This window comes from Ursus americanus, chromosome 7 (genome assembly GCF_024610735.1).
Source record: "Ursus americanus isolate L20-20 chromosome 7, mUrsAme1.1.p, whole genome shotgun sequence".
NCBI lineage: Eukaryota > Metazoa > Chordata > Mammalia > Carnivora > Ursidae > Ursus > Ursus americanus.
This window is the reverse complement of record NC_142133.1, coordinates 10,432,254-10,457,102: the sequence shown is the minus strand read 5'-3', so window position 1 is coordinate 10,457,102 and position 24,849 is coordinate 10,432,254. Positions and strand designations below refer to the sequence as shown.

The 24,849-nt window shown below is 42.3% G+C and overlaps 2 protein-coding genes across 11 annotated transcripts in view; one reads left to right on the top strand and one right to left on the bottom strand.

Moving 5' to 3' along the window:
• Positions 1 to 13,225, top strand: part of EIF5B (eukaryotic translation initiation factor 5B) — an 86,272-nt gene extending 73,047 nt beyond the window's left edge. For both annotated transcript variants that reach the window (XM_045771660.2, XM_045771659.2), the window contains exons 15-24: positions 3,866 to 3,997; positions 4,814 to 4,996; positions 5,125 to 5,286; positions 6,720 to 6,851; positions 7,883 to 8,014; positions 8,123 to 8,199; positions 8,293 to 8,457; positions 10,344 to 10,482; positions 12,228 to 12,389; positions 12,754 to 13,225. In XM_045771660.2, the coding sequence (XP_045627616.1) occupies positions 3,866 to 3,997; positions 4,814 to 4,996; positions 5,125 to 5,286; positions 6,720 to 6,851; positions 7,883 to 8,014; positions 8,123 to 8,199; positions 8,293 to 8,457; positions 10,344 to 10,482; positions 12,228 to 12,389; positions 12,754 to 12,861 (1,392 nt within the window). In that variant the 3' untranslated portion in view covers positions 12,862 to 13,225. The remainder of the gene's footprint in view (positions 1 to 3,865; positions 3,998 to 4,813; positions 4,997 to 5,124; positions 5,287 to 6,719; positions 6,852 to 7,882; positions 8,015 to 8,122; positions 8,200 to 8,292; positions 8,458 to 10,343; positions 10,483 to 12,227; positions 12,390 to 12,753) is intronic.
• A 1,433-nt stretch (positions 13,226 to 14,658) lies between these two features.
• The window catches only part of REV1 (REV1 DNA directed polymerase), a 92,293-nt gene continuing 82,102 nt past the window's right edge, over positions 14,659 to 24,849 (bottom strand). For all 9 annotated transcript variants that reach the window (XM_045771649.2, XM_045771648.2, XM_045771650.2 and 6 more), the window contains 9 exons: positions 20,738 to 20,840; positions 19,206 to 19,371; positions 18,746 to 18,948; positions 17,289 to 17,522; positions 16,552 to 16,672; positions 15,728 to 15,948; positions 15,473 to 15,629; positions 15,073 to 15,175; positions 14,659 to 14,797 (listed from right to left, as the gene is read on the bottom strand). In XM_045771649.2, the coding sequence (XP_045627605.2) occupies positions 14,686 to 14,797; positions 15,073 to 15,175; positions 15,473 to 15,629; positions 15,728 to 15,948; positions 16,552 to 16,672; positions 17,289 to 17,522; positions 18,746 to 18,948; positions 19,206 to 19,371; positions 20,738 to 20,840 (1,420 nt within the window). In that variant the 3' untranslated portion in view covers positions 14,659 to 14,685. The remainder of the gene's footprint in view (positions 14,798 to 15,072; positions 15,176 to 15,472; positions 15,630 to 15,727; positions 15,949 to 16,551; positions 16,673 to 17,288; positions 17,523 to 18,745; positions 18,949 to 19,205; positions 19,372 to 20,737; positions 20,841 to 24,849) is intronic.

The window sequence follows — 24,849 nt, the reverse complement described above, 5'->3', positions numbered from 1 at the left end:
TTTTATGTATTCATTTTTAATCTTGTGGTCTCATTAAATTAACTTAGTAGGCCTAGTAGCTTATGTTATAGATCATGTGGGATTTTCCATCTACCTGATTATACTATCTTCACACAGCTGTTTTACTTTCACGAGTGTGCTCTGTAAATTTTCTTCTTCCTTGCTACACTGACTAGATGTTCTAGAACAATGTTGAATAAAAGTAAGGACAGACGCCTTGCTTTCTGCCCCATCTTAGGGGAAGTAGTTGGTCTTTCACCGTCACATATGGTGGCGGTCATAGGTTGCTTAAAGCATTATTTGTGGTTGTTTGTTTTTTAAGTCAGGAGTTGTTGATTTCTATCAGACGGCTGTTCCACATCTCTTGAAATACTTATGTGGCTTTTCCTCTTTATTCTGTAAGATGAACTAATGTTGATATTTTGAGGGGACTTTACTTTTCATTAAGACTTTATTTTTTTTCTTTTTTAGAGCCATTTAAGATTTACAGCAATACTGAAGGGAAGGTACAGAGATTTCCCACATACCCCTGTCTCCCCCATGCAGTCTCCGCCATTATCAGCACCTTCCCTCTCACACCAGAGTGGTGTATTTGTTATAACTGATGAACTTACGTTGACTTACCGTCACCCAAAGTCCATGGCTTACTTCTTGGTGTTGTACATTCTGTGGATTTGGACAAACGTTTGGACGTGTATCCATCATTTTGGTACCGTAGAGTATTTTCACTGCCTTGAAAATATTTTTGCTGTGCTCGTTTGTTCCCCCACCTCTCAATTCCTAGCAAAAAAGTCCCTGATCTTTTTACTGTCTACATAGTTTGCCTTTTCCAGAGTGTCATATAGTTGGAATTATACAGTATTCTATAGTAAGCTTTATCAGATCACCTTCTTTCACTTAAAAATAGGAATTAAAGTTTCCTCCATCTGTTTTCATGGCTTCATGGCTCATTTTTTACTCGTAGCTCAGTATTCATTTTGTTTAATAACTCCATTGTCTGGATGCACTACGGTTTATTCATTCATCCATTGGAAGGCATCTTGGTTGCTCGCAAGTTTGGCAGTTACGAGTGAAGCTTCTGTCAACCTCCACGTGCAGGTTTGTGTGTGGAGATAGTCTTTTTCTCCTCTGGGTGAATACCAAGGAGTGTGATGGTGGATTGTATGGTAACAGTGTTTAGTTTTGGAAGAAACGGCCAAACTCTTCTCAAGTGGTTGTAAGTTTGCACCAGCAGTGAATGAGAATTCTTGTTGCTCTGCATCTTGACCAGCATTTGGTATTGTGTTCTGGATTTTGGCCATTCTAATAGGTATGAGGTAGTATTTCGTTGTTTTAATGTGTGTATTCTTAAGATGTTCTCTAAGATATGGAACATCTTTTCACGTGCTTATTTGCCGTTTCTGAGGTGTCAAATTCATTGGGCCATTTTTAATTCGGCCAATTTTTGAATTTTAGGAGTTCTTAATATGTTTTGGATACAAGTTCATCATCAGATGTCTTTTGCACAAGTTTTCTCCCAGTCTGGCTTCTTATTTCACTCTCTAGACTCACTCTGTATTTCATAGAAGTTTTTAATTTTAATGAAGTTCAGCTTATTAGATTCTTTCTTTCATAGATCTTGCCTTGATGTGGTATCTGAACAGTCCTCACCACAGCCAAGGTCATCACATTTTCTCCTGTTTTCTTCTAGGAGTTTTAGAGTTTAGTATGTTACATTTAGGTCTGTGATTATTCCGAGTTAATTTTTGCAACATGGTGGGCCTGTATTGTGTCTGGATTCAGCTTTTTTGCATGTGGATGTTCAGTTGTTTCAGCACTATTTGTTGATTACTGTTGAATTTTTAAATGTTAACCAACCTTACATTACAAGAATAAACCCTACTTGGTCATGATGTATTTTATCTCTTTCATATATTGCCAGATTCGATTTGGTAAGTTTTTGTCGATGATTTTTGTGTCTGTGTTCATGAGCGATTTTGCTATATAGTTTTCCTTTCCTATAACATCTTTTGTCTAGTTTTGGTATCAGAGTAATGTTGCCTTGTAAGATTAATTAATAAGTATATCCTCCTTTATTTTCTGAAAGAGTTTGTATAGAAATGATATTTCTTTATGTGTTTGGTAGAATTCACCAGGAAGCCACATCTGCTTAGAATCTCTTCTTTTAAACAGGTACACGTTATTTCAGTTTTTTATTTTTCTTTAATTACTATAGAAATTTGTGTTTCAGAGAACTGGCTTTTTTATTGATATTCTCTACTGTTTGTTTTATAGCTCATTGATTTCCAGTGTTAATTTCATTTCCTTCTTTCTGCTTTGGTTTTCATGTCTACTTTTTCTAACTTAAGATGGAATTTTAGATTGTTGATTTCAGATACTTTTTCTTGTCTCATAGAAGTATTTAAGGGTATGTTTAGCACACTGTTAAAAGCCCTGCTTGGGGCACCTAGGTGGTTCAGCTGGTTGAGTGTCTGACTTGATTTTGGCTCATGCTGTGCTCTCAGGGTTGTTGGATTGAGGCCCAAGTCTGGCTGTGTGCTCAGCGCAGAGTCTGCTTGTCCCTTTCCCTCTGCTCCTCCCTCCACTTGTGCTCGATCGCTCTCTCTAGAATAAATAAAATCTTAAAAAAACAACACTGCTTAGGTACGTTGTGCTTTTTTTTATTATCATTTAGATCAAATTATTTTCTGAATATTTTTACTTGATATAAAATTCTAGGTTTAAAAAATATTTTTTTCCTTTATTGTCATTGCTTTATGGCTTTTTTCTCTAGTTGTCCTTGGTTTCCCTGTTGTAATGTGTCTTCCTTTTTCTTTGATTGCTTTTAATAAAGAACTTTTAAGGGTTCATCATTGAGATTATGTAATAGCTGATGTTTATCCTACTTTGGCTTGATTTTCTTCGATCTTTGAATTCATATATTCATCAATTTAAAAAAATTTTTGGTTATTAAGATACTTTTCATAAGTGACTAAGGTTTTCTTTCATGCTTTTTTTGTATGCTTCCATTGGGATAGTTTTTATTGCAACATCTTCAAGGCTTCCAGTCTTTTCTTTTGTAATATATAATTTACTGTTAAGCTTATCTAGTGAATTTTTATTTCATAGTCTTTGTTTTTTTAGTTCTACAAGTTTCATGTTTTTCCTTGGAAGTCACATATATTCATAATAACTATTTTAAGGACCTCATCATATACTAATTATAACATCTTTGTCATGTCTGGGTCTGTTTCTACTAATTTTTCTCCTTTGTAGCATTCAGATTCGGGCAACCTCTTTATATTGTAGCCCTAGACTAAGGAAACAGATTTTGCTTGTTTGTTTTTACTACTAAATAGTTTTTCCTCTCTATACCCATTTATCCCACTTTTGAAAAGAGAAGGAAAATACATGATTTACTCAACAGAGTAAATCTAATTTGAGCAATAAATTAAAATGGGCTGTTCTCTGAGACACGATGTAATTTTTTTTATTTTCTATTTTTTTGGTGTACAATTTTCCTGGTGATGATACTTGCTGTAATTCTTATTTCTGATGACTAAACAAAACCATTTTGGAGTTCCAACAAAATACACTAATAGTCCTAAGATAATTCTAAGATACCATCTTTTGCAAACAAATGACAGCCTTTCCTGAACCGGTTTGGAGGCTGATGGGCTGCGTGTTACTTCAGAAGTTTCTGATTTAAGAGGGGGTGCAGTTAAGCGGGTTCTACAGGCTTTTTGGTATAATAAAATATTTGAGTAATTCACACTCTCCTAAATGTATATAATATGCATTAGGAACTTTTAGGAGCTTTAACCTAAATTAAATTCCTGAGTGTTGTGAATGTTTTAAGGATGTTTCTTATGAAAGTTTTGTCCAGATCGATAGGTTGTATGATTGGAAAAAGAGCCCTGACTCCGACGTAGCTGCCACTTTAAAGAAGCAGAAAAAGAACACGAAAGATGAATTTGAGGAGCGCGCAAAGGCTATCATTGTGGAATTTGCACAGCAGGTAAGAAAGCTTTCCCTTCTCAATGACGAGTCTCTGTCATAGAATATTTCTTCCTTTTGTTCTGTTGTCCTTATAATGAAGCCAGCAGTTTCACTAATGCTGGTTCTGTTCCCTTATTGATGGCAAGTAGTGTGCTCCATTCTTTCCCCTTATCCCTTTTTTCTTTTTAAATTAGCTAATATTTCAAAGATCTGTCTTTGTAGTCTGAATGTTTAAATTTAAAAAATAAAGTTGACTTGGAGGCGCACCTGGGTGGCTCAGTCGGTTAGTGTCTAACTCTTGATTTCGGCTCAGGTTATGATCTCAGGGTCGTGAGATGGAGCCTTGTGTCAGGCTCTGTGCTCAGTGGGGAGTCTGCTTGGGGTTCTCTCTCCCTCTGCCCCCCCACCCCTAAAATAAACGAATCTAAAAAAAAAAAAAAGTTGGAAAGAAACCACTTTTCTGTGATACAACTAATACCTACAGGATATGTATGATCTCTTGAGTGTTTTTGAGGAGTTTTGAGGATAAGCCATTTGCTTATCTGTCATGTAATCAGTCATGCTGTCCTGCATACTTCCTTCCACAGCTTGGCCTTTTGGAATGATTTTTTTTTTTAACAGATTTTATTTATTTATTCAACAGAGATAGAGACAGCCAGCGAGAGAGGGAACAGAAGCAGGGGAGTGGGAGAGGAAGAAGCAGGCTCATAGCGGAGGAGCCTGATGTGGGGCTCGATCCCATAACGCTGGGATCACGCCCTGAGCCGAAGGCAGACGCTTAACTGCTGTGCCACCCAGGCGCCCCATGGAATGATTTTGCTTTTTATGTCTCTAGGGTTTAAATGCAGCTTTGTTTTATGAGAATAAGGATCCCCGTACTTTTGTGTCCTTGGTACCTACCTCTGCGCATACTGGTGATGGCATGGGAAGCCTGATCTACCTTCTTGTCGAGTTAACTCAAACGATGTTGAGCAAGAGACTTGCACACTGTGAGGAGCTAAGAGCACAGGTTATGGAGGTAATTAAGTTGATTTTCCTTTTTGCCTTTAACAGTTGAGTTCTTGGGTGTGGATGTCTTCTGCTGTTAGATTCAGTCAACATAGTGTAGCGTCTCTCTGACTCCCTTTATATACTAATGTCTCTCAGGTTAAGGCTCTCCCAGGAATGGGCACCACTATAGATGTGATACTGATCAATGGGCGTTTGAAGGAAGGAGATACAATTATTGTTCCTGGAGTAGAAGGGCCCATTGTAACTCAGATTCGAGGCCTCCTATTACCTCCTCCAATGAAGGAATTACGGGTGAAGGTAAGCCTAGGTGGTAAGTGTTGACACATGGGACATGTATGTACAGTGTGTATGAGTTCTGTTGAGGTCACTTCTTCACTCCGAGAGCTGCTTGGCTTAATATGCGTTCGCTCCTCATCCCCTGTTAGATGTCTTCATGCAGAAGGGATCATCTGTCAGAATGGAGATGCGTGCGGATTCTTATTTATCATCGAGGGTGTCCATGAGAACTGAAGTGTATTGTTTTGGTTCTACACTGCTAACTAGTTTTTTATTAACATTTTTGATTATGAAATAAAACAAATACAGAAAACTACACAAAACATGGAGGAAAAGTTCAACAAATTTTTAGGAAGCAAACTGTTGAAACCCCAGAAGCCTGTATGTCTCTCATGGATGTTAGCCACCCCCACACCTTCCTAAAAGTTAACCGTGCTTCCATTTTTATGATAGTAACTAATATCCTTTTTAAAAAAATAGTTATAATACCTGAGTGTATGCCCCTAAAAAATATATATGGACTTCATATAAATGGAGTCATTCTCATTTCCATTGATTGTATCTGGCTTCTTTTAAATTAAAAAGAAATAAAGAAAAAGCTCGAGATTTACCCATGTTGTTGCATATACCTGTAGTGCATTTTTCTTGTGTGATATTCTATGGCAGGAATATATCATGGTTTATTTATCTGTTCTCTTGTTGATGGCAAGCATAGGGTATCTCCAGCTTTTAAATTTTTGGTATTAGCAACAGTGCTGTTGCTTTGAACAATTTTGTATTATCTCTTGGTGCAGTTGTGCAAGTTTCTGCAGGTATGTGCCTAGGAGTGACTTGCCGAGTCCTCACTTATGCTCAGCTCCAGTTTTACTGAATAAGGCCACACTGTTGTTCACAGTGAGTCCAACAAGTTACACTTGCACCTGCAGTATATTTAGAAATATTTTATTTATGAAATATTTATGAAATAATGAAGTATTTTCATTATTTCACGTCTTTTAGCTCTTTGATGCTGTCAGATTTTTAAATTTTCCCATGTGGTAGCTCATTGTTGTTTCATTTGGTACTTGCCTGATAGAAATATGGTTGGCCATTCTTTTGTATGTTGATTAGCCACTGAAGTTCACTCCTTTGTGAACTGTCCCTGTGTCCAGCACTCTGTCTGGATTAGTCATGGGAGTGGTCTGTCCAGTCAGGAGATGGGTCTGTTAGTGGCTCATACCCATCGCAGCATCTTCTACTCTGTGACTTGCCTGTTTACTTTTTCTTTGGTATCTTAAGAAACAAGTGTTTAATTTTAATGTTGAAATTATCAGTCTTTTGTGTTTATTGATTTTTGTGTCTACTTTAAGAAAACTCTTCCTACCCCACGGTCATGAAAATACTGTGTCTCACATCATCTCCTACTCCTAACCACTTTTCAAGTAAATGTGGAACAAATCCTCTGATCTCTACAGAACCAGTATGAAAAGCATAAAGAAGTAGAAGCAGCTCAGGGGGTCAAGATTCTTGGAAAAGACCTAGAGAAGACATTGGCTGGTCTGCCTCTCCTGGTAGCTTATAAAGAAGATGAAATCCCAGTTCTTAAAGTAAGTTACTTAAAATTTTTGTTTCCTCCCGAGCTGTAGTGATGAATGAAGTGGGCCCCTCTGTCTTTGTGAAGCCTTACCTGGTGGCTCATAGCAAACAGATCATGCTTTTACATTACTTCAGTTTGCACAGTCCTCTGAATTAGCGTAAGTAATATTTATATACACTAGAATTCTAAAATACACATTTTATTTAAGTAAAAAATGAATCAAAAGCCCAGAAGTTTTTGTTCATGTTTTTAGATAACTGAATATGCAGACAGAACTCAAGAAAATCTTACAAGAAGTAGGAGTCCTTTTTAAAGCTTGTGTGCCTGTCTTAGGAGCAGATGCCCACTGGAGTCCAGCATAGTTTCCCAAAAGCAAACTCTGAGTTTGCATACTCACTTGCCAAAGAGAGGAGGGCACTCTTCCGAGCACATTGGCTCATCTTGTATCCTGGGTCTACTGTTACTCCTCAGACGGTACCAGGTCACCGCCATCAGGGAATTGGCCACCTGAGGGCCAGTGAGAAGAAGGCAGGCATCCCTCTTTGGCCAGTCCCAACTGCATCCTTCACGGCTTGGACATGGCTGTCCTGCTTATTCCTGGGGGAAATCTCTTCATCTCTAAAGCAGCAGTGGCAGAGGAAAAGGACGCCGAGGTTAGGGCCTTTCAGTGAAGGCAGTCAAGCAGACCCTGTGGGCTACCATCATACGTTACATTGATGTAATCCTTTTAATTTTGAAAAGATTCTTCTCGTTTCATTCTGCTCAGCCATCTGAGCAGCCATTTGCCAAGTACAGCAGAGGTTAAACAGGTTTCAGCATTAGTAAATATAAGACAAAGGTGAAGTGTGGGACACAGCTCGAATTCGGCCCCCGAATCTCCTCCTCCTTTCCTGCACAAGTTCTGCTGCGCCTTAGGCTTTCTCTGCCTTGGCTTCATATTTTCATATGAATACTTAATTAAAAAGAGAAACACAGTTTAAGTCTAGGCCATTGCTGATAGAGATGTATTTACAACCTGGTCAAATGTAATTTCTTTTCAAGGACGAGTTGATCCATGAGTTAAAGCAGACGCTAAATGCTATCAAGTTGGAAGAAAAAGGAGTCTATGTCCAGGCATCTACACTGGGATCTTTGGAAGCTCTACTTGAATTTCTAAAAACCTCAGAAGTGCCCGTAAGTAATCCTGTCCGACTCCACAAGAGTACAGATAGTCATGGTTTGTGGTGCTGTTTCTTTTACCTGAAGCACAGGCAGTTAAGCTCAGAAACTCCTTTTCTACAGTATGCAGGAATTAACATTGGTCCGGTCCATAAAAAAGATGTTATGAAGGCTTCAGTGATGCTGGAACATGATCCCCAGTAAGTAGTTTTTCTTCTGCTGTGCAGGCTTTCCTATTGCCTGTCCTTCATGACGTTTCACCGAATGATCTTTATTGTGTTTGAACCTTTCAGGTATGCAGTAATTTTGGCCTTTGACGTGAGAATTGAACGGGATGCACAAGAAATGGCTGATAGTTTAGGAGTTCGAATTTTTAGTGCAGAAATTATTTATCATTTATTTGATGCCTTTACGAAATATAGACAAGACTACAAGAAACAGAAACAAGAAGAATTTAAGTAAGTTGGTGATTTTACTTACTTTGGGTGTTTGGTAATGAAGTTCATTGAGAATTACCAAATACAGCTTTCTCCCGCTGTCCTGAAAGTGAAGCGCTCCTGGGAAACCTTCTGTTAGCCGAAATGTCATAACGTGAAGCAGCAATTACCATTAATTTATATGAGAAAGTTTTGGAGCACTCCCAGGCCCAAACAATAAACACGATAAATCAGGGCGAAGCCCAGATGCTCACAGACACAGCTCACAGCTCTGGCGGCGTGACACCGACATGCTGAGTGTGGTCCCTGGGGAGAAGCTTGGCGGGGCCACTCTGCTTGGGGTGCCTGCTGCCTCTTAATGGCTCACTGCAAAACAAATGCTAAACATTTTTGCTTTTCGCTTCTTTTCATAAGAGCAAAATCCTCCTCTTTTGGTTAGGGAAAGCAGGTACTAACGTAGGTCTTTTTTAAAAAGGAAGGTGGCGTCAGGCGAACTTTAGACATGTGGGGGATACCTGTACCAGAAAGGTGTGTGGACAGTAGAAGCATGGCATTTGCTCATCCAGGAGAGGCTGCATCCTGAAGTAATGTATTAAAAACCATAAATTCTGTCCATCTGGGGCATTCCAGCAGTGTGTTAACAAATCCTCTGTAGCCTTTCGGTTTTTAATTTTAAAATTGCTGGGTCTCATTAATTGGCGAGGAGTTGCTAACATCCTCTTGCTGGAGTTTCTTATCTGCGATTACATGGGAGGGAGGGACCAAAGTGAGAATGGGCACGGTGCGGAACTGAAATGAGGCGAGGTGTTCCATGGGGAGCTTGCTCCTCCCGCTGACCTCACAGCTTGCCCTGTGTAGGTGGCATCACTGCAGGGCCTAGACGAGTCAGCAGTGACCCTGACCAGGTTCCCCCTCCTCTTGGAGCTCAGGCCAGACAAGCAGTGAACACAGGAGAAGTAGGGTAAGGGCTTCAAAGCAGGGCAGAGCAGGGAAGGCCTAAATCAGGAGGAGAGCCGTGACAAGCAGTATGGTCCGGGGCCGCAGCTCAGCTCTGCAGGGCTCCCGTTCAAGTAGAGATCTAGAGGGAACGAGGTGAGCTGGCCGGACACACGGGGAGTTGTCCGGGCAGAAGGGCAGCACTGGGAGGCAGCCACGTTGGATCTGACAGAGAGCAGGAGGAGATGGGGTCAGAAAAGTTGGTGGCACTCTGTAGGCCCTGGGGAGGATCTTAGGGAGGCAGCGAGGAGTCTTCTCAGGCTCCCAGTGTTCCAGGCAAGACATGAGGATGGCTCAGACTGTAGGGAGTGATGGCTCAAATTGGGGTACGTATTTAAAGTAGAATTGCCAGGTGAGTATTAGAATTTAGATTGGGATATGCTCGCTTAAATTCATGAAACCCGAAGTGAAAAGACGTAGTTACAGAAGACTGCTAGACACTGTGAAAACACTTGAAGCACATGCTCTATAAGCAGAGTAGTAGCCTTTTGGATCACCTGATTTGGGAACGTGGTACGGAGAAGGTGGCTGTGGTTCGATGCCTGTGTGGTCCCTAGAGTAGACTGCCCGTGTGCCTGACTCTGGGTCCCATCAAGGTTCCAAGCTCCATCTAAATTTAGGGGCAGGGCTCAGTGCCCCTGTGATGTGGCTTCTTTAAGACTTGGGAATAACAGCGTGGATGGAGGGAGGGGAAGAGGAGGGTGAGCGGATGAAGCACTCCGGGCAGGTGGCCTGGCCCGGAGCAGACACCACGGAGGGCTGTCCACGGCGTCCATCCTGCTCTTCCGGCCCCGCCTGGGGAGTGCTGCTTTTATCCAACAGGAGAAGCCTTACTCACTTGTATTTGTTTCTTTAATGTTTAAGTGGTTTTGTCAGCTTCAAAATTTTTGGGTTTTCTTTTTTCCTTTTAGGCACATAGCAGTATTTCCCTGCAAGATGAAAATCCTCCCCCAGTATATTTTTAATTCTCGAGACCCAATAGTGATGGGAGTGACTGTGGAAGCAGGTCAGGTGAAACAGGGGACACCCATGTGCGTCCCTAGCAAAAATGTAAGTTTGGGTTGTACTTTCAAAACAAGTGTGGTCTCTTAAAGGAATAAAATGGGGAGTCCAGGAGTGGTGACGACAAGCAGAGCTTGTCACCTTCTGTGATTTATACCGTAGTAAGGAGCGCTAGTGTGGATTCTTAGTACCAGGGGTGGATCGGTGCTTCAGCAAATGAAAGGGGCAAGGTACTTGGAAATATTACCCTTTTAAAAATTTTTTTTGAAGTTTCAAGCCTGGGGAGAAGTTTAAAGAATAAAATAATGACCACCCATATTCCTTTCCTCGAGATTAGCATCTACCTAAGAAAAATTAACAGTTAATGTTCTCTGATTTATGGTTCTCATTCACATTTCCCCAACTTCCCACGTGTCCTTCATAGTGCCATCTGCTGCCCTGGTCCAGGATTCCTTCACGGTGCATTGCATTTGGTTATTATGGGTTTTAGTCCAAATAGGACCAGGCCCCATCCTTTCTGGAGAGTCCAGTTGTTTTGCAGATTATTTCTCAACTTGGATTTGTCTGATTGTTTCCTCCTCACTAGATGGAAGTTATAGTTATTGAAACGGATACTGTATGCACAGGTGCTCCCAGCTGCCTCCTGCCCCATCGCACAGGCTTTCTTACTGTGGGGATGCCATGTTCGTGTCCTGGGGAAGGTGCTGTTGGCTCAGCAGTGCTGTTAGAAACACATCTTTCTCCCTTTATAATTACTATGTAATCTCTGGGGCACTTTTGAGTACCTGTAAATATTGTTTCAACAGCCTTTATCCCGATAGATTTATAATTGGTAGTCCTTGCCTAAGGCAGTTTCACAATGTTGGTAACATTGTGATCCGCCCCCCATACTTTTGTAAAGAACCTTCCTCCCCCGTGAACTTTTCATTAACTTATACACACTCCCTTTTAAAAAAATTTGATGTTATATTCCATTACCAGCATCCATTCTGATCAGTGGGAGCCCATTTGAGCTGGTTACTTCAGCACCTGGAGCATTTTCTTCCTTTCTGGTGCAGGAAGATGCTCCAGGCTCATGTAGGACTTTCCCTGCCCCAGACTTGGTTCCTTTAGTGGGAAATGGCACTTAGAAGTCATCTGAGCACTAGGACTTGGTGCTTCTAGGAGTTGTTGCTTTTGTACCATTTCATTGGACTGAGATGGGACTTTTGCTTGCCGCAGTTATCCGGTGTGGCTTTGGCCACACCAAGCACTCCTCGTTTTCACTCTTACTCTCCCGTAGCTCTTGACAGGGCAGGCCGCGGGGTGGTTTTCTCCTGCACTGTAACTGAGCTCAGGTTGCCCACCGTTCTCATCCTCTAACCTCGGCTTCCAGGGCCCCACATCATGCGTCCCTGGGTGCCATCCTGACTTAATCCCCTCGCTCACCATTCTGACCACTCGAAGCTCATTTCTGATTGAGAAGGTTTGTGCCTGCCACTCCCTCTTACTATGTCGTGTGCAAGAGCAGAGCAGAAATAGTAAGCCACACTGGATTGACAGGGCCCTTTCCAAGTTGTCTAAAGCCGACGAGTGACCTCCTTCACAGGCCATCTCGTGAAGGGCAGAGGGGATGTGGTGATGTCATTCCCTAGCTTCCCAATGAGAAAATGACACTGTGACGAGTGAAGAAGGGTCACCAAGCCAAGGCTTTTCAGCTGGCTCTTTGGCTCCAGCTTTTATTGCCGCTGTGCATTTGCGGTGCGTGTGACTGGCAGGGTTCCTCTGCTTACGCTGTACTTCCTATTTCACAGTTTGTTGACATTGGAATAGTAACAAGTATTGAAATAAACCATAAACAAGTGGATGTTGCAAAAAAAGGACAAGAAGTCTGTGTCAAAATAGAACCTATCCCTGGTGAATCTCCCAAAATGTATGGAAGACATTTTGAAGCTACAGACATTCTTGTCAGTAAGGTAAGTGTCTCCTAGAAGTGGCCCATTTTAAGAAAGGGGGGGGGTCTGGTTACCTTTACGCGGTAGCTCTGAGGGCTGGAAGTTTGAACTTTCACAGTCTGAGAGGACTGGATTCTTCCTTAAGACACATCTGTGATACGGCCTTGTCTTTGTTGAGGAAGGGGCCTCCTCACAGAGGGTGCCCGCCGGGACCTGCAGAGATTCTGCTACTCTTAAAAGGCGGACAAGCACTGCACTTGTATTTTGGCTAAGGTTTCTCTTTAATGAGCAGTAGCCGATGACAGGCATGGCCCATGTGCTTGGGGGGGGGGGGGCATGTGGTTGTTACACTGTTGTTGACCCTGTTTGTGCCTCGGGCTTGCAGATCAGCCGGCAGTCCATCGATGCCCTCAAAGACTGGTTCAGAGATGAGATGCAGAAGAGCGATTGGCAGCTTATTGTGGAGCTGAAGAAAGTATTTGAAATCATCTAATTTTTCCACATGGGGCAGGAATTGGAATAAATGCAATATTATGTTGTAAAATCACCAAGAAAAACCAGACAAAAATGGAACGGATGTATCTGGACACTGATGAACTTAAGTATGGAAGGAAAAAAATAGGTGTATAAAATGTTTTCCATGAGAAACCAAGAAACTTACACTGGTTTGACAGTGGTCGATTACATGTCCCCACAGTTCCAACGTGCCTGTTCACCTGCCCCCTCCTTTCCCAACCCTTCTCTACTGGCTGCTGTTTTAAAGTTTGCCCTAACCCAAATTTGGATTTTTATTACAGATCTAAAGCTCTTTCAATTTTATACTGATTAAATCAGTACTGCAGTATTTGATTAACGAAGCTTCTGCAGATTTTGTGATTCTTGGGACTTTTTTGATGTAAGAAATACTTATTTATGCATATCCCTTCCCACAGTGATTTTTTTTTCCCCAGCATTCTGCCATATGCCCTTAGGAATTTTTTAAAATAGAAAATTAGGCACTCTGATCTCTGCTTTGTGTGAAACCATGGTGTAAAGCATAGCCGGCTGCTATTTACTGCTTGTATAGTCCTGGGAGTCCACTGTAATCAGCACAATTCTGAACTACCAATAAAGAAAACAGACATCCACCAGCGAGCTCTGTTAGGCGTCCATGCTAGCGTAGCTGCTGTCCGTAAGTCCTCAGCTTCGGTGTCATACCTCGTGTGCCAGCACAAGTTAGCGTTAGCATTTTTGTACATCAGTCTTGGGCTAGTTTGTCCTAGAAAAATCGTATGATGCATACGTTTCCTGATGGGGCAGTCAGGGCCGACTGTTTGGGCTTGGCTTGGTACTCCTCTGAGTTGTTGCAGAGACACCATGACTCCCTGATAGCAGTAATTGGATTTTAGCTAGTTTTCCTGAAGAACATGGAACGTCCACGTGAAAATATCTTTTTTTTCCCCACTATGAGAATTCTGTTAGTGTGAGATGAATACTGGTAACAGAGCTCTAGTGTCAGACTGACTACCTGTTTATAGCACAGTGCTGAAGGCAGTGAGGTGTGTGTTTGAAGATGTCCCCAAGTATTCACTGGCATAGGATTATAAATTGTGTTTTGAAGTATTACGGTATAACCTAGCCTAGAAAAAAAACCACTTTATGTACATTTGAACATCCGTACCATTCTTCACTACTACTGAAGTTTCTCAAGGGACGGTAGAGGCAGAGACAATACCGCTAAGCCATCTGTGGGACATAATTTTCCCAGGGAAAAACTTTTAATATTCAATGATGTGTGTGTTCTAATTTAAAATAAGTAAAGATTTTCTTAACATGCTCCTGTGTTCATGCTTGGGGACAAGAGTGATAAGATTATTTAGAAGCTTTACCCGGAACAAGCAGAATCCCAGTCTGGGACCTCTCAGGAATTTCAAAGCTTAGCATGGGGCCTATTAACAGTCCGGCTTGTAGGTCTCCTCAGCCTTTAAATATAATAAACAGTGCAGGATTTGCTTCCTAAAGGATTCACAAAAAGGAGCCTGTACAAAATATACATACAGTTCTTTATTAAACAACTGTAAACACTTCACTGTAAAAATCCATAAAACTTTATAAACAAACATTTTGTAAATAGAATCTATACTACAGTAAAAGAACACAATTATTTACATGCAATACTGACAAATTTGGCACTTATTGAAAAGAAATGTACAAAACACTTGCTTAAAAAGAAATGTAAAATTATAAAAACTCCAAGCATTACTACCATGCACTTTGCAAATACCTCACAAGCACTTATGGCACAGCGAGCGGAGAGCACCAGGCTCCCTGGTGAGATTCATGTAACTTTTAATGTGCTTCCGTAAGTTTGTTGTAAAACCACCTGAACATTGTCAAGAATAAAGTCAAATGCCATGTTCCAAACCGATTCCACCGACTGCTGCATCAACCTAAAAGGTGGGTTAAGAAAAAACATCAGGTAAGACTGACTTCTCCCACAAGGATCAGCTGAACATGTATCGTTAGGGTTTTAAACTATATAAATCTCGAGGGGAACAACGATCTTTTGATCGTAGTGTGATATTCAAAATGAAGGGTACCCCCCTTTTCACGGACTCCATGTTAACGGCTTGTGCCGCCGCGTAAAAGCTGCTCTGAGCCTCCCCGCGAGCAGCTGTGTGAGATGCCCCATCTTATCCTTTTGATAAAAGTATCGAATAATTACCTTTTCATGTACTTTATAACTAGGTCCAGTTTTTCCAAATCTTTTTCCTCTATCAGATCAGTACAGTATTTCACAACTTGCAGAATGTCTTCTTCCATTGGATCTAGAGAAGGGGGAAAACCTCACATAAGGACCAGCCTCCTGAAGAAGGCAGGCCGCCAGCTGCAGGCATAAAGGAGACCCCGTTTCTCTAACGATCCACTGACTCACAGCCGTCCAACACAGGGTGTATGGTCTGGAGCCTTTCACAGCCCCACAGTTCTCAAAGGTTAGAGGGTGGCTGGGTTCAGCCTACCAGATTTAGAAAAATGAGTTCCATTTCTACGATGAGTCTGTTCCTGTTCTAAAACCCTAGAACCACCGCGTCTCAGTCTGCGGCTGTGCCGCTGGCCAAGCCAACCTGAAATGGTAGTTATCCATTCCTTGAGCAAGGTCTTCACATCACTGAATTCGACAGCTCCTGCTAGGTTGGGTGCCGGGGGTCTCCCGCAGCCAGCCGGCTCCGGCTGCGAACCAGAAAGGCCTGGCACACCTGAAGTGGAAGCAGAGAGTTCTCCCTGTTAAAGAAAACAAACGATAAAAAGTGCTATATTTACATAACAGCAAGTATGTTAAGATCTGATCAAAGAAAAGGTCGAACTTTGAAAAATATTACCAGAGGTTTCTCAGGAGCAGGACCTTCATGTTTTAGAAACCCATCTATCAGCTTCTGCGGACTCCCGCACGCCCCGGGCAGAGTTTTCACAGGACTGTTCAGCAACTTGTTTTTCAAAGGACTCTGAATCTTTTTGGGGGGACTGATGGGACTTTTTTTCTTGTTTCGTTTCCTTTCTTTCACTGCTGCTGGTTTTAGCTGACGGAACAGATTCTTTGGCACTAGAAGAATATGAACATGAGATCTTGAACAGAACATGTCTGGACAGTACCACGAGTTCTCTTTCCTCCTCAAGTACAACCCCCACGCGTGCGCACGCGCATCCCGACGCAGGCCCCCGACGCAGGCCCCGGAGCCAGACCGCGCGGGGGGCAGTACTCGGCCGCAGGCGCGGGCTCCAGGACGCCCCCTGCCGGTGCGCGCTTCCTACAAGGTGCTCCGTGAGGGCGGTGGGGGAACTGCGTAGGGATTAACTGGAAATTCAACAGCTGAAGTACAAGGGTTCAGGTAGAACCTTCGGATCTTGATTTTGTTTTAAACCCACACTCTGATGTATCCATCCTAACAAGTACTCAAAAAACTTCTGGTAATAATTCAGACAAATTTTGCTGAAGTGAAGGTGTTTTTAAGTCAAGAAGCTGCAGGCACAAAGGCAGCTAGCGCCGTGCAACATTTACCCGTGTCGTATGCTCGTTCCGCTCCAATAAAAAGAGCTCTCGGCATGACCGGCAGCTCGGCGATGGCCGAACGTGCTACAGTGATCACGGCCTACAACGGGCTCCTTTCTCATCTTCAGTTGTGGCACCAGCCCCCTCCCGGCTTACCTGCCGCGGCGGCCGGCTGCTGGTGAGCGGCGTTCTCTCCCTGCCTTTGTCTTTGATCGTATGCGGCCTTCAGCTCCTTCTGAAGCTCGGCAGGAAGGGCAGCAAACACCTCGGGGTCCACCTAGCGGAAATGACAAGGTTCAAAGTCAAACCTGAGTTGATGCTGTTTTTTACAAAACAGATTTGTTTTCAAATCATGCTTTTCTGATCTGTATGAATTCTTAATAGGTCCTCAATATTAAAGCTCATTGTATCCTCACAAAGTTTTTGGGTAAGAATCAGAAAATTTGGGGTTAAGAACTGACTTAAAACCACTGTAGAACCATCAGGGCAAGCAGCACTAGAAATCAGGCTCATTTGCAATGTTTTTTTTTTTTTTTTTTAAACACTAAGCTTAGACTCTGTTATTGTCTCTCATCTAGGATTCCACATCTTCACCCAGTTATTTGAAGTGTGGCCCAATGGTCATCCCTGGCCAAGAAAACAGAAGCCAGAATGTGTTTCTGTTTTACTCCTGGGTGGAGATTTCAAGCACCCACATACCACATCCTCCCTCTCTTCTGCCAGTCTGGGTCCTTCAGACGATGTAGAAATGAGCCAATCCCTCCGCCCCCAGTGGATACTGTCTAAGCTACTGCGAGTTTAGGGTCCAAAGGAAAAGAGGAAATGAGAGAAGCCCTGAGCTGGAGTAGGAAGGGTAAGCATATTTAGGGAAGAAGGTCTCTGATTTAACTTACCTGTGAAAATGCTGGAAGGGCTATGACATTAATTCCTGTGTCACTGTTAGATTCTTGAGGTTCTGGTATTTGTAACAAAACTGTCCCAACTGGTTGTGGCAAAATTCCTGTATTACAGCCATTTACTGGCTCTTTCTTTTTGTCACCATGCAGCTCTCCCTGCTGAACAGCACAGACCTGCTCTACTTGTTCCCGGAGATCAGGTGGAAGTGCTTCTAAAACAGACTGATCCAGCTGTAAAATACCACAGGAGTCTAGAGTTAAAGCGCGCTCAGAGAGGGGACAGGAGAGTTCATGCGACCACTTTCACTTCAGTTTGAACATCCTGGACAATAAAAGGTGCAGAGAAGCAGGCGAGGATCGCTAACCCTCCAAAGCAGCACATTTTTGGAAGGTTTTTGGCCTTCTGCCATCTAAGGCCGAGTAGTAAGACGTGGAGTCTGGAGAGACAAGTGCACGCTACACACTACACACCACACTGGCAGCACCGGCGGATCAGGCGAGTCCAGACTCCCTGCATCTCCCGCAGCTGAGGCAGAGAGGGATCTCAGACCCCACCCAGGCGCAGGGGCCAATGCCCACGGGACAGGTCAAGTTTCAGGAACGGGATAACGGGGTCCTGTTCACCTTTCACACGACAGACCATCTGCCCCCAAATACAAATAATTCTGGCTGACAACACCAAGTTAGAAAAAAGGGATTCTAGAAACTAACTTTTGTGTAGCCTACAAGCCCGATTCCTCTGCGCATCTGTGCACTTCCATTTAGAAACACGGAATCCCGTAAGCTGGGCAGGCTGATGTTCTACTTTGCCAGCGATTATTTCTGGATAACTCACAAGCATCTGGGACCCATGCAAGCGTATCACACTGTCCCTTTCCCAGCCTTAAAGTCAACATGTATGTTTCCTTCAGCCTTACTACTTGGTGGAGCAGAGAAATGGACTTTCCCAATATAGCTTAAAGTGCTATCTTAACCTTACAAGGAGCAAAAGTTCCAACGGTACTCCACATTTACCGCACACACCAACGGAATTACTAGCTCATGTTAGGAAAATCGTTCACTCTACAGAGAGCACTGTTTGCAAATGCTGCAAGAAAAACCTTGAATGTAGGCCCCTACTGATGATCACCAAAGCTGTACTGCTGAATAGAGTTAAATCCGTATGATTACCGCTGCTACAAAGAGGTGAGCTAGCTACTGGTGGCAGTCTGCAGAACGGGCTTTCATCCACGTTCTACAACTTGCAGGAGTCGCACATCTTTGCAAAAGTACCACCTTTCTCCTAACGTGATCTTTCTCATTGGGAATCCAGTAACACTGTGATCCGCCCTTGATCTACCCTGACAAGCAGCCCTCTCCTCGCCCCTTCTTGGCTATGTGGACAACTAAAAACATCATTCCTACTTTGAAACTGCTTTTGAACTCACATCATACTTAGAACTATAAAAATATACCTGGGAAGGTGATGGAACCTCTATACTCAGGTTAAGTCTTGATTTTAAGCTGATGGGAGAATGTAGACCATTCCATTTCCCTGAAGACTCAGCTTTGCTAGTAACAGGATTGACACTTGATGTCAGATGTGTAGAAAAAGATGGCAAGAAAGTGCAATTTCTAGAGGCAGGGGATATTTCCAGATCCATAGCAGCCAGAAATACTGAAAGTATAGAAAATACATAAAATAGCTTCTTCATATCCTTAGGGATGGGATAATATGGATTACTTTAATCCACTGTAAGTAAAACAAACTTATATACTATTGATTCATCATAATCCAGAATGTCAATGTGTTCCCTAAAAAGTAGAGCCATGCCAGACACTTGTTATATTAACTTAAAATGTTCTATTAAACGTATTAGCCTTCCTAAGGATACAGGCAGCACCAACACAAGAACCACACTGATGACCACTGACCTTCCTTGTGCTCCTCTTCTGTGGATTTCTTGGCTTTCTGAACTTGCAAGAGATCGAGGACTGAGTGTGACCCTCCAGGAAAGTGGCCTGATGGAACTGACGGGCGACTGGGGCATGCGGAAGGGTTTGGATTGGTCGGAACCAACTGATTGACTTGAATCCCAACCTAGAACCAGAAGTGAAAATGTGTCTCCAGGAAAACTGAAGCAAGAATATGAATTCAACTATACAAACTTCTCAACTATTCCTTTTTAAAAAGATCTTCTAGGGGCACCTGGGTGGCACAGCGGTTAAGCATCTGCCTTCGGCTCAGGGCGTGATCCCGGCGTTCTGGGATCAAGCCCCACATCAGGCTCTTCTGCTATGAGCCTGCTTCTTCCTCTCCCACTCCCCCTGCTTGTGTTTCCTCTCTCTCTGTGTCGAATAAATAAATTAAAAAAATCTTTAAAAAAATAAAAATAAAAAAAAAAGATCTTCTAGAACCTATTTCTAAAATAAAAGATTAAATGAAAGTATTCAAACAGTCTTCTGATTACAAAAACTACTAACTAGCAGCAAGCAGTTATTCACCTCAATCTTGGGGTATCCAATTCTATCCAAATATACTGCAATCTCTTCAAAATCGTAAAAATCCAAAAAAATGTACTACTTTTATATCCCCACCAAAGTTCTAATCAACCAAGTTTTTAACATAAAAAAAAAAAAAACAAACCTCCATCCATAGGGGGCAGTCTACTTGCAGCCTTACTTCATTTATCATTTTTGTTTAAAATGAAGTACTTCTCAAATAAATGGTGTGGGCGAGGTGGGATGGGCAGTACCCTGGGTACACCACTCCCCAGGTGTCTAGATAACCACAGCCCGCACCACCATAACTTCAGCTTTACTGTAACACTACTGCAAGGAGGAGTTTTAATCGTGTCGGCTTAGTAATTCCTTAATCCATCCGAAAATGCCACACCAAGCCAACAAATGCCTTCCACTCACAAGGGGAGAGACGCACAACGCAGCTACAAAGGTTCATCCTTGAGAAAATTGAGGTTTTTACAGTTTTGACGGCCTCGCACCTACATGTCCCAAAGGCACGTTCTATGCTTGTGGTAAAGGCTCTCTTCTAGAGCGTCCACAGGCATCAGAATGAATTCGGCTAAAAAGGACCTTAAAGGTACAAGAATTATTTGCAGTTTTATACTCCTCACAGTCCCATCTACTTCTATGGGAGTGAGAACAGGAAGCAAGATAATGTAGGTAAAATAAGCCCTTGGTTAATTAAAAGATAATATAAAAATTTAAGATAACAAAATTATTCTAGGCAGAAAAAGAGCTTTCAGAACAAACTGACTCTCTGCTGAAAAATAAGATGAGGTCAGATGAGAAAGTCAAGAATTTTTCAGTTTCTATTCTCCTGGTATTATCTCAAAGAAGCTGAAAATGTACACATAAACCCACTACCCACCCCATGACCATTCTTGGAGCAAGGCTTAAATGAGAACACTGCAGAAAGTCAGAATTTTAAAATGTTGCATACTTACCCCTCTCATATCCGATATATTTAGTTTCATTGTATGAAACATGTTTAGTGTAGCTTTTCCAATTATCTTTGCACTGTCTGTTGCCTGGTCGAGAGTTACAGTCCTGTAAAGTGATAGAATTAACTTTTTTAAAGGAACAAAAGCTACATCCCATATACATTCACTAGTACCTCACAGGTACTGAGCAGTTTAAAGAGGTATAGGAAAGTTGTAAAGAAAGTTATAAAAAAGTTTAAATAATTAAGTACTAAATACAATCCTTGAAAAGGAATGAGATAGGCTTCCTTCAAGGAAGCCAGGAATAACAAATTATTTACACTGACAGCAAGGAGTAATAGAAAAACCATACAGAACACCGGGACTTTGAGATACAAACTAATGAAGACCTGGCCAACTGAAAATAAGTTGGAAAAAATTATTTAGAAAGATGTATTTTAGTGAATGTGTATATATACAAATAACACGCATATTATGTTGCAACTAAAGCGTGAATGTAAATACAATGTTTGAGATTCCAAGAGAAATACTAGATTCCAAGATTATCCATGTTGAGGTATGAAAGAAAGATGAATCCCCCTGTGTTTTAGTTCTTGACTGTTATTATGTTTGAAGTAAAGCCACTGAATAATTTCAACATGTGACTATGTGCATGACAATTCTCGGAGGCTCCAGAAATCAACAAACATGTGGCAGCTGTGACAAAAGAAATATGGTGGCACCCTGTCTAAAACCCAGCGGGACTAAAGTACACAATTCTTAGATCTTTAAGAATTCTTGAAGGAGGACGGGAGACTGCCAGCACTATTAGGTGCTAAAAACTATTTTTATTGTATTTACTTTCTCAATACGTGAGGACATTATGTACATCCATGAAAGGTACCAGTATTTTTAAGGAAACCATTTTCAAAATATTTCCATTGATTTGTTGCCTTAATTAAGTTTATTTCACACAAATAAATACAGAAGAACTTAAAAGCAAGACTTTTAGTGGACCATGGTAGTTTAAATGTGTTTACCTTCTTATCTTTCCAGAATACCACTAAACTGTCTTGAAATGATTTCAAGTAGCATAGACTCTTAAAAAATAGAAACGAGGCGATAAGAGTAGAGGAAAAATGGCAACCGTAATTTACAAGACTGAGAGCAAATCAGACAATGGTAAGTTACCAACTATGCCTGCTATGCCTAAAGGCACCAGCTTGAGATAAGTCAATTTATGCTACAGAACCTCAGAAATGCTCCATGGTTAGAGGTGTCAGGTGCCAACGAAGGGGGTGAGAAGGGGCGGAGAACGTGCATGTGTGGCCAATAGAGGGACAGCCCCTCCTCTGTGAGATGTACTATACCTGGCACGTCAATGCTGAGAGCTAGGAGAATCATACATGGCCAAGGGGAGGGTGGTACCCCCCTCGAAAGGACCTACACTCTTCCCACCCAGACTGGTCTTCCTATTGAGTAACTACAAAGCTAGCTGCCACCTTCACATCTGCTCACTGCAGGCAGGAGACGGGAAGATCTCTCGTGGGGCCAACTGACAAGCATAACAGCAAAGACCACAGATACATACAGGTGTGGTAGCCAAAGACCAAGCCCCTCAACTGCTCGTCTGTGGTGAAGCCCACTGGTCCACATGTCCTACTACGAATCCAGAGGTTCCAAATAAAATTTCAGAAGTTCATATATGAACAGAAAGCCACGACCTATCAGACAGATGGCTGAAGAAAACCTCTAATATAAAAGCAATCAAAAGAAAGAAGGAATGGGGAGAAACAAGTGACAAAGGGAACGGAAGAATATTTAAGAGATAAGAGAGAATATGGCATCTGTGAAATAACATATTTATTTTTAAATGTCCCCAAAATAAAAATACTCAGAAGTTTAGAATGTTGGTAGAAGTAAAAAATTAATATTGATGAAGTATCTGGCACAAAAACAAAGACCAAATAAAATTCTGGAACCGCTGGGACACCTGGGTGGCTCAGTCGGTGAAGCGTCTGCCTTCGGCTCAGGTCATGATCCTAGGGCCTGGGATCGAGTCCCAGGTTGGACTCCCTGCTCAGCGGGGGGTCTTCTTGTCCCTTTCCCTCTGCCCCTCCCCCAGCTTGTGCTCTCTGGCTTGCTCTGTCAAGTAAATAAATAAAATCTTTTAAAAAAAAAAGAATAGGCAATCAAAAGAGCACTGAGCTTCTCAAGAGTAATCCTGAAAAAAAGATGACAATGGAGTCTTTAAGTGAGGAAAAATGATTTCTAACTATGACTTTTAAGTCAGCAAAACTACTGAGCACGAGGACAGACAGGTTCAAAACAATTTACACCCATGCATTCTTTCTCACTAGATACTAGGAGAAGGAGACAAGGGATCCAGGAAAACAAGGATCCTACACAGGTCACAGAGAAGGGACACCCCTTGACTCCCACTCTGCAGTACGCTGCCAACTAATCCGGATTGCAGTGGCACGCTGGAGGGCCCCGAGACAGCGCTCCGAGAAAAAAGATCAAACAGGTGATTAACTGGTGTACTGAAACACACTCGGAGGGAATTTGGGGATAAAACTCAGTGGCGAATTCACAAAAAAGCCAACGAACAAAACTAGACGCTCAGTAACTCCAGGACAAATTCCACACAAAAGGGAATGTGGTCGTGGCGGACTCTACTGACCACGTGCCGCGCGCCCACGGCCGCCCTCCCGGAACAGCGCCGGGCAAAGGAAATGCACACACGGGGGCAACAGGAATCGGCGGTGGAAAGAAGTCGTGCAAGGGACTGTGTGTGCAGGAGTATAACATTCAAATTGAAAACACATATATACAAAAGAACGCCAAGGTGGGAAAATTCTTTCCCCAAAGGAGAACTGTTAAAAGAAAACTTTTCCTATGTCATAATCAAGCCACAGATCTTGACTTACATACGGCTCTTTGATACGCAGTTTAAAATGCGTCCTTTCCCTTACGGTACTGTAACCTATCAGAGTCTGGGAGGCACAGGATTGCGACGCAGCTTTTGATCAAGGCCAACGACAAGAGGTAACAGAATCCTGGAAAGTGGAGTACCACTTCTGGACCCCGCCCGACAGCACGGCAGCTGGGCCTCCAGCAGGGCCCACGGATGGTTTCTGTAAAGGGCCAGAGAGCAAACCGCTGTGCTTCACGGTCCCCCTCACAGGCTCTGCTCTTCACCAGCTTTTACGTAAGTATCATTCCTGGCTCAAACAAACCACATAAACACAGGCCCCAGGCTGGGTATGGCCCACAGGAAACAGTGTGCCAACCCGGGAAGTAGAGGAAATACTCGGTCACTGGTAGGATATTTCCTAACCCCTCACGTACAGCGTTCCTCACGCAGTTAGAGCACCACCGAAATGTTAGGTGTAAGTTAATGGTTTACAACTCGTCTGCATGTTGGGAACATTTATAAAATTACACTTGTTTTGATTAATCGTGTGCTCTTTAACATTATCATCTTCTCCAAAGTAAGTATGTTAAGGGCACAGTAAAAGGTACACTTGACCACCAGCTACACAGCAGACTGTGAACAGCCCCGTGGTTACTCAACCGAGTCCTCACTTCGTTAGAGATGAACATTGAAATATTTGCGGAAGAAATGACATGGTATCGGAGATTTGCTTCAAAATCACTGGGAAGAAGGGGAGGAAGGGTGCTATTGGAGGAGTTGACAGCAACCACTGGAATCAGGTAACGGGTTCACAGGGGTTCATGCTACTGTTTTTCCGACTTTTAAATGTTCTAAATTTTCCTAATAAAATTGTCTTAAGTTCAGGACAAAAATGGAACAAACACCAACAACAGCAAGCAGATACTGTGTTTACAAAAAGGCTATTATCCTTCAACTGGGGGCCGGGGGAATAAAGTATAATCAATCCTTGTTTTAATGTTAAAATTACATTTTTGGAGTACGTGATTCTCCAACAAGGACTGAATGAAGGCCGATTTTCTTATTAAGATTAGAGGGAGTGAACCCCCAAATATACAGTGCTAAGTAACTATAAGATATTTAAAAACGCATACATGAAAAGAGGAAACTCTACTGCCAGTTCTCTTTCCAAAGAAAAATTACTTCATTTTTGGATGATCCTTCCCATGTATCTTAAATC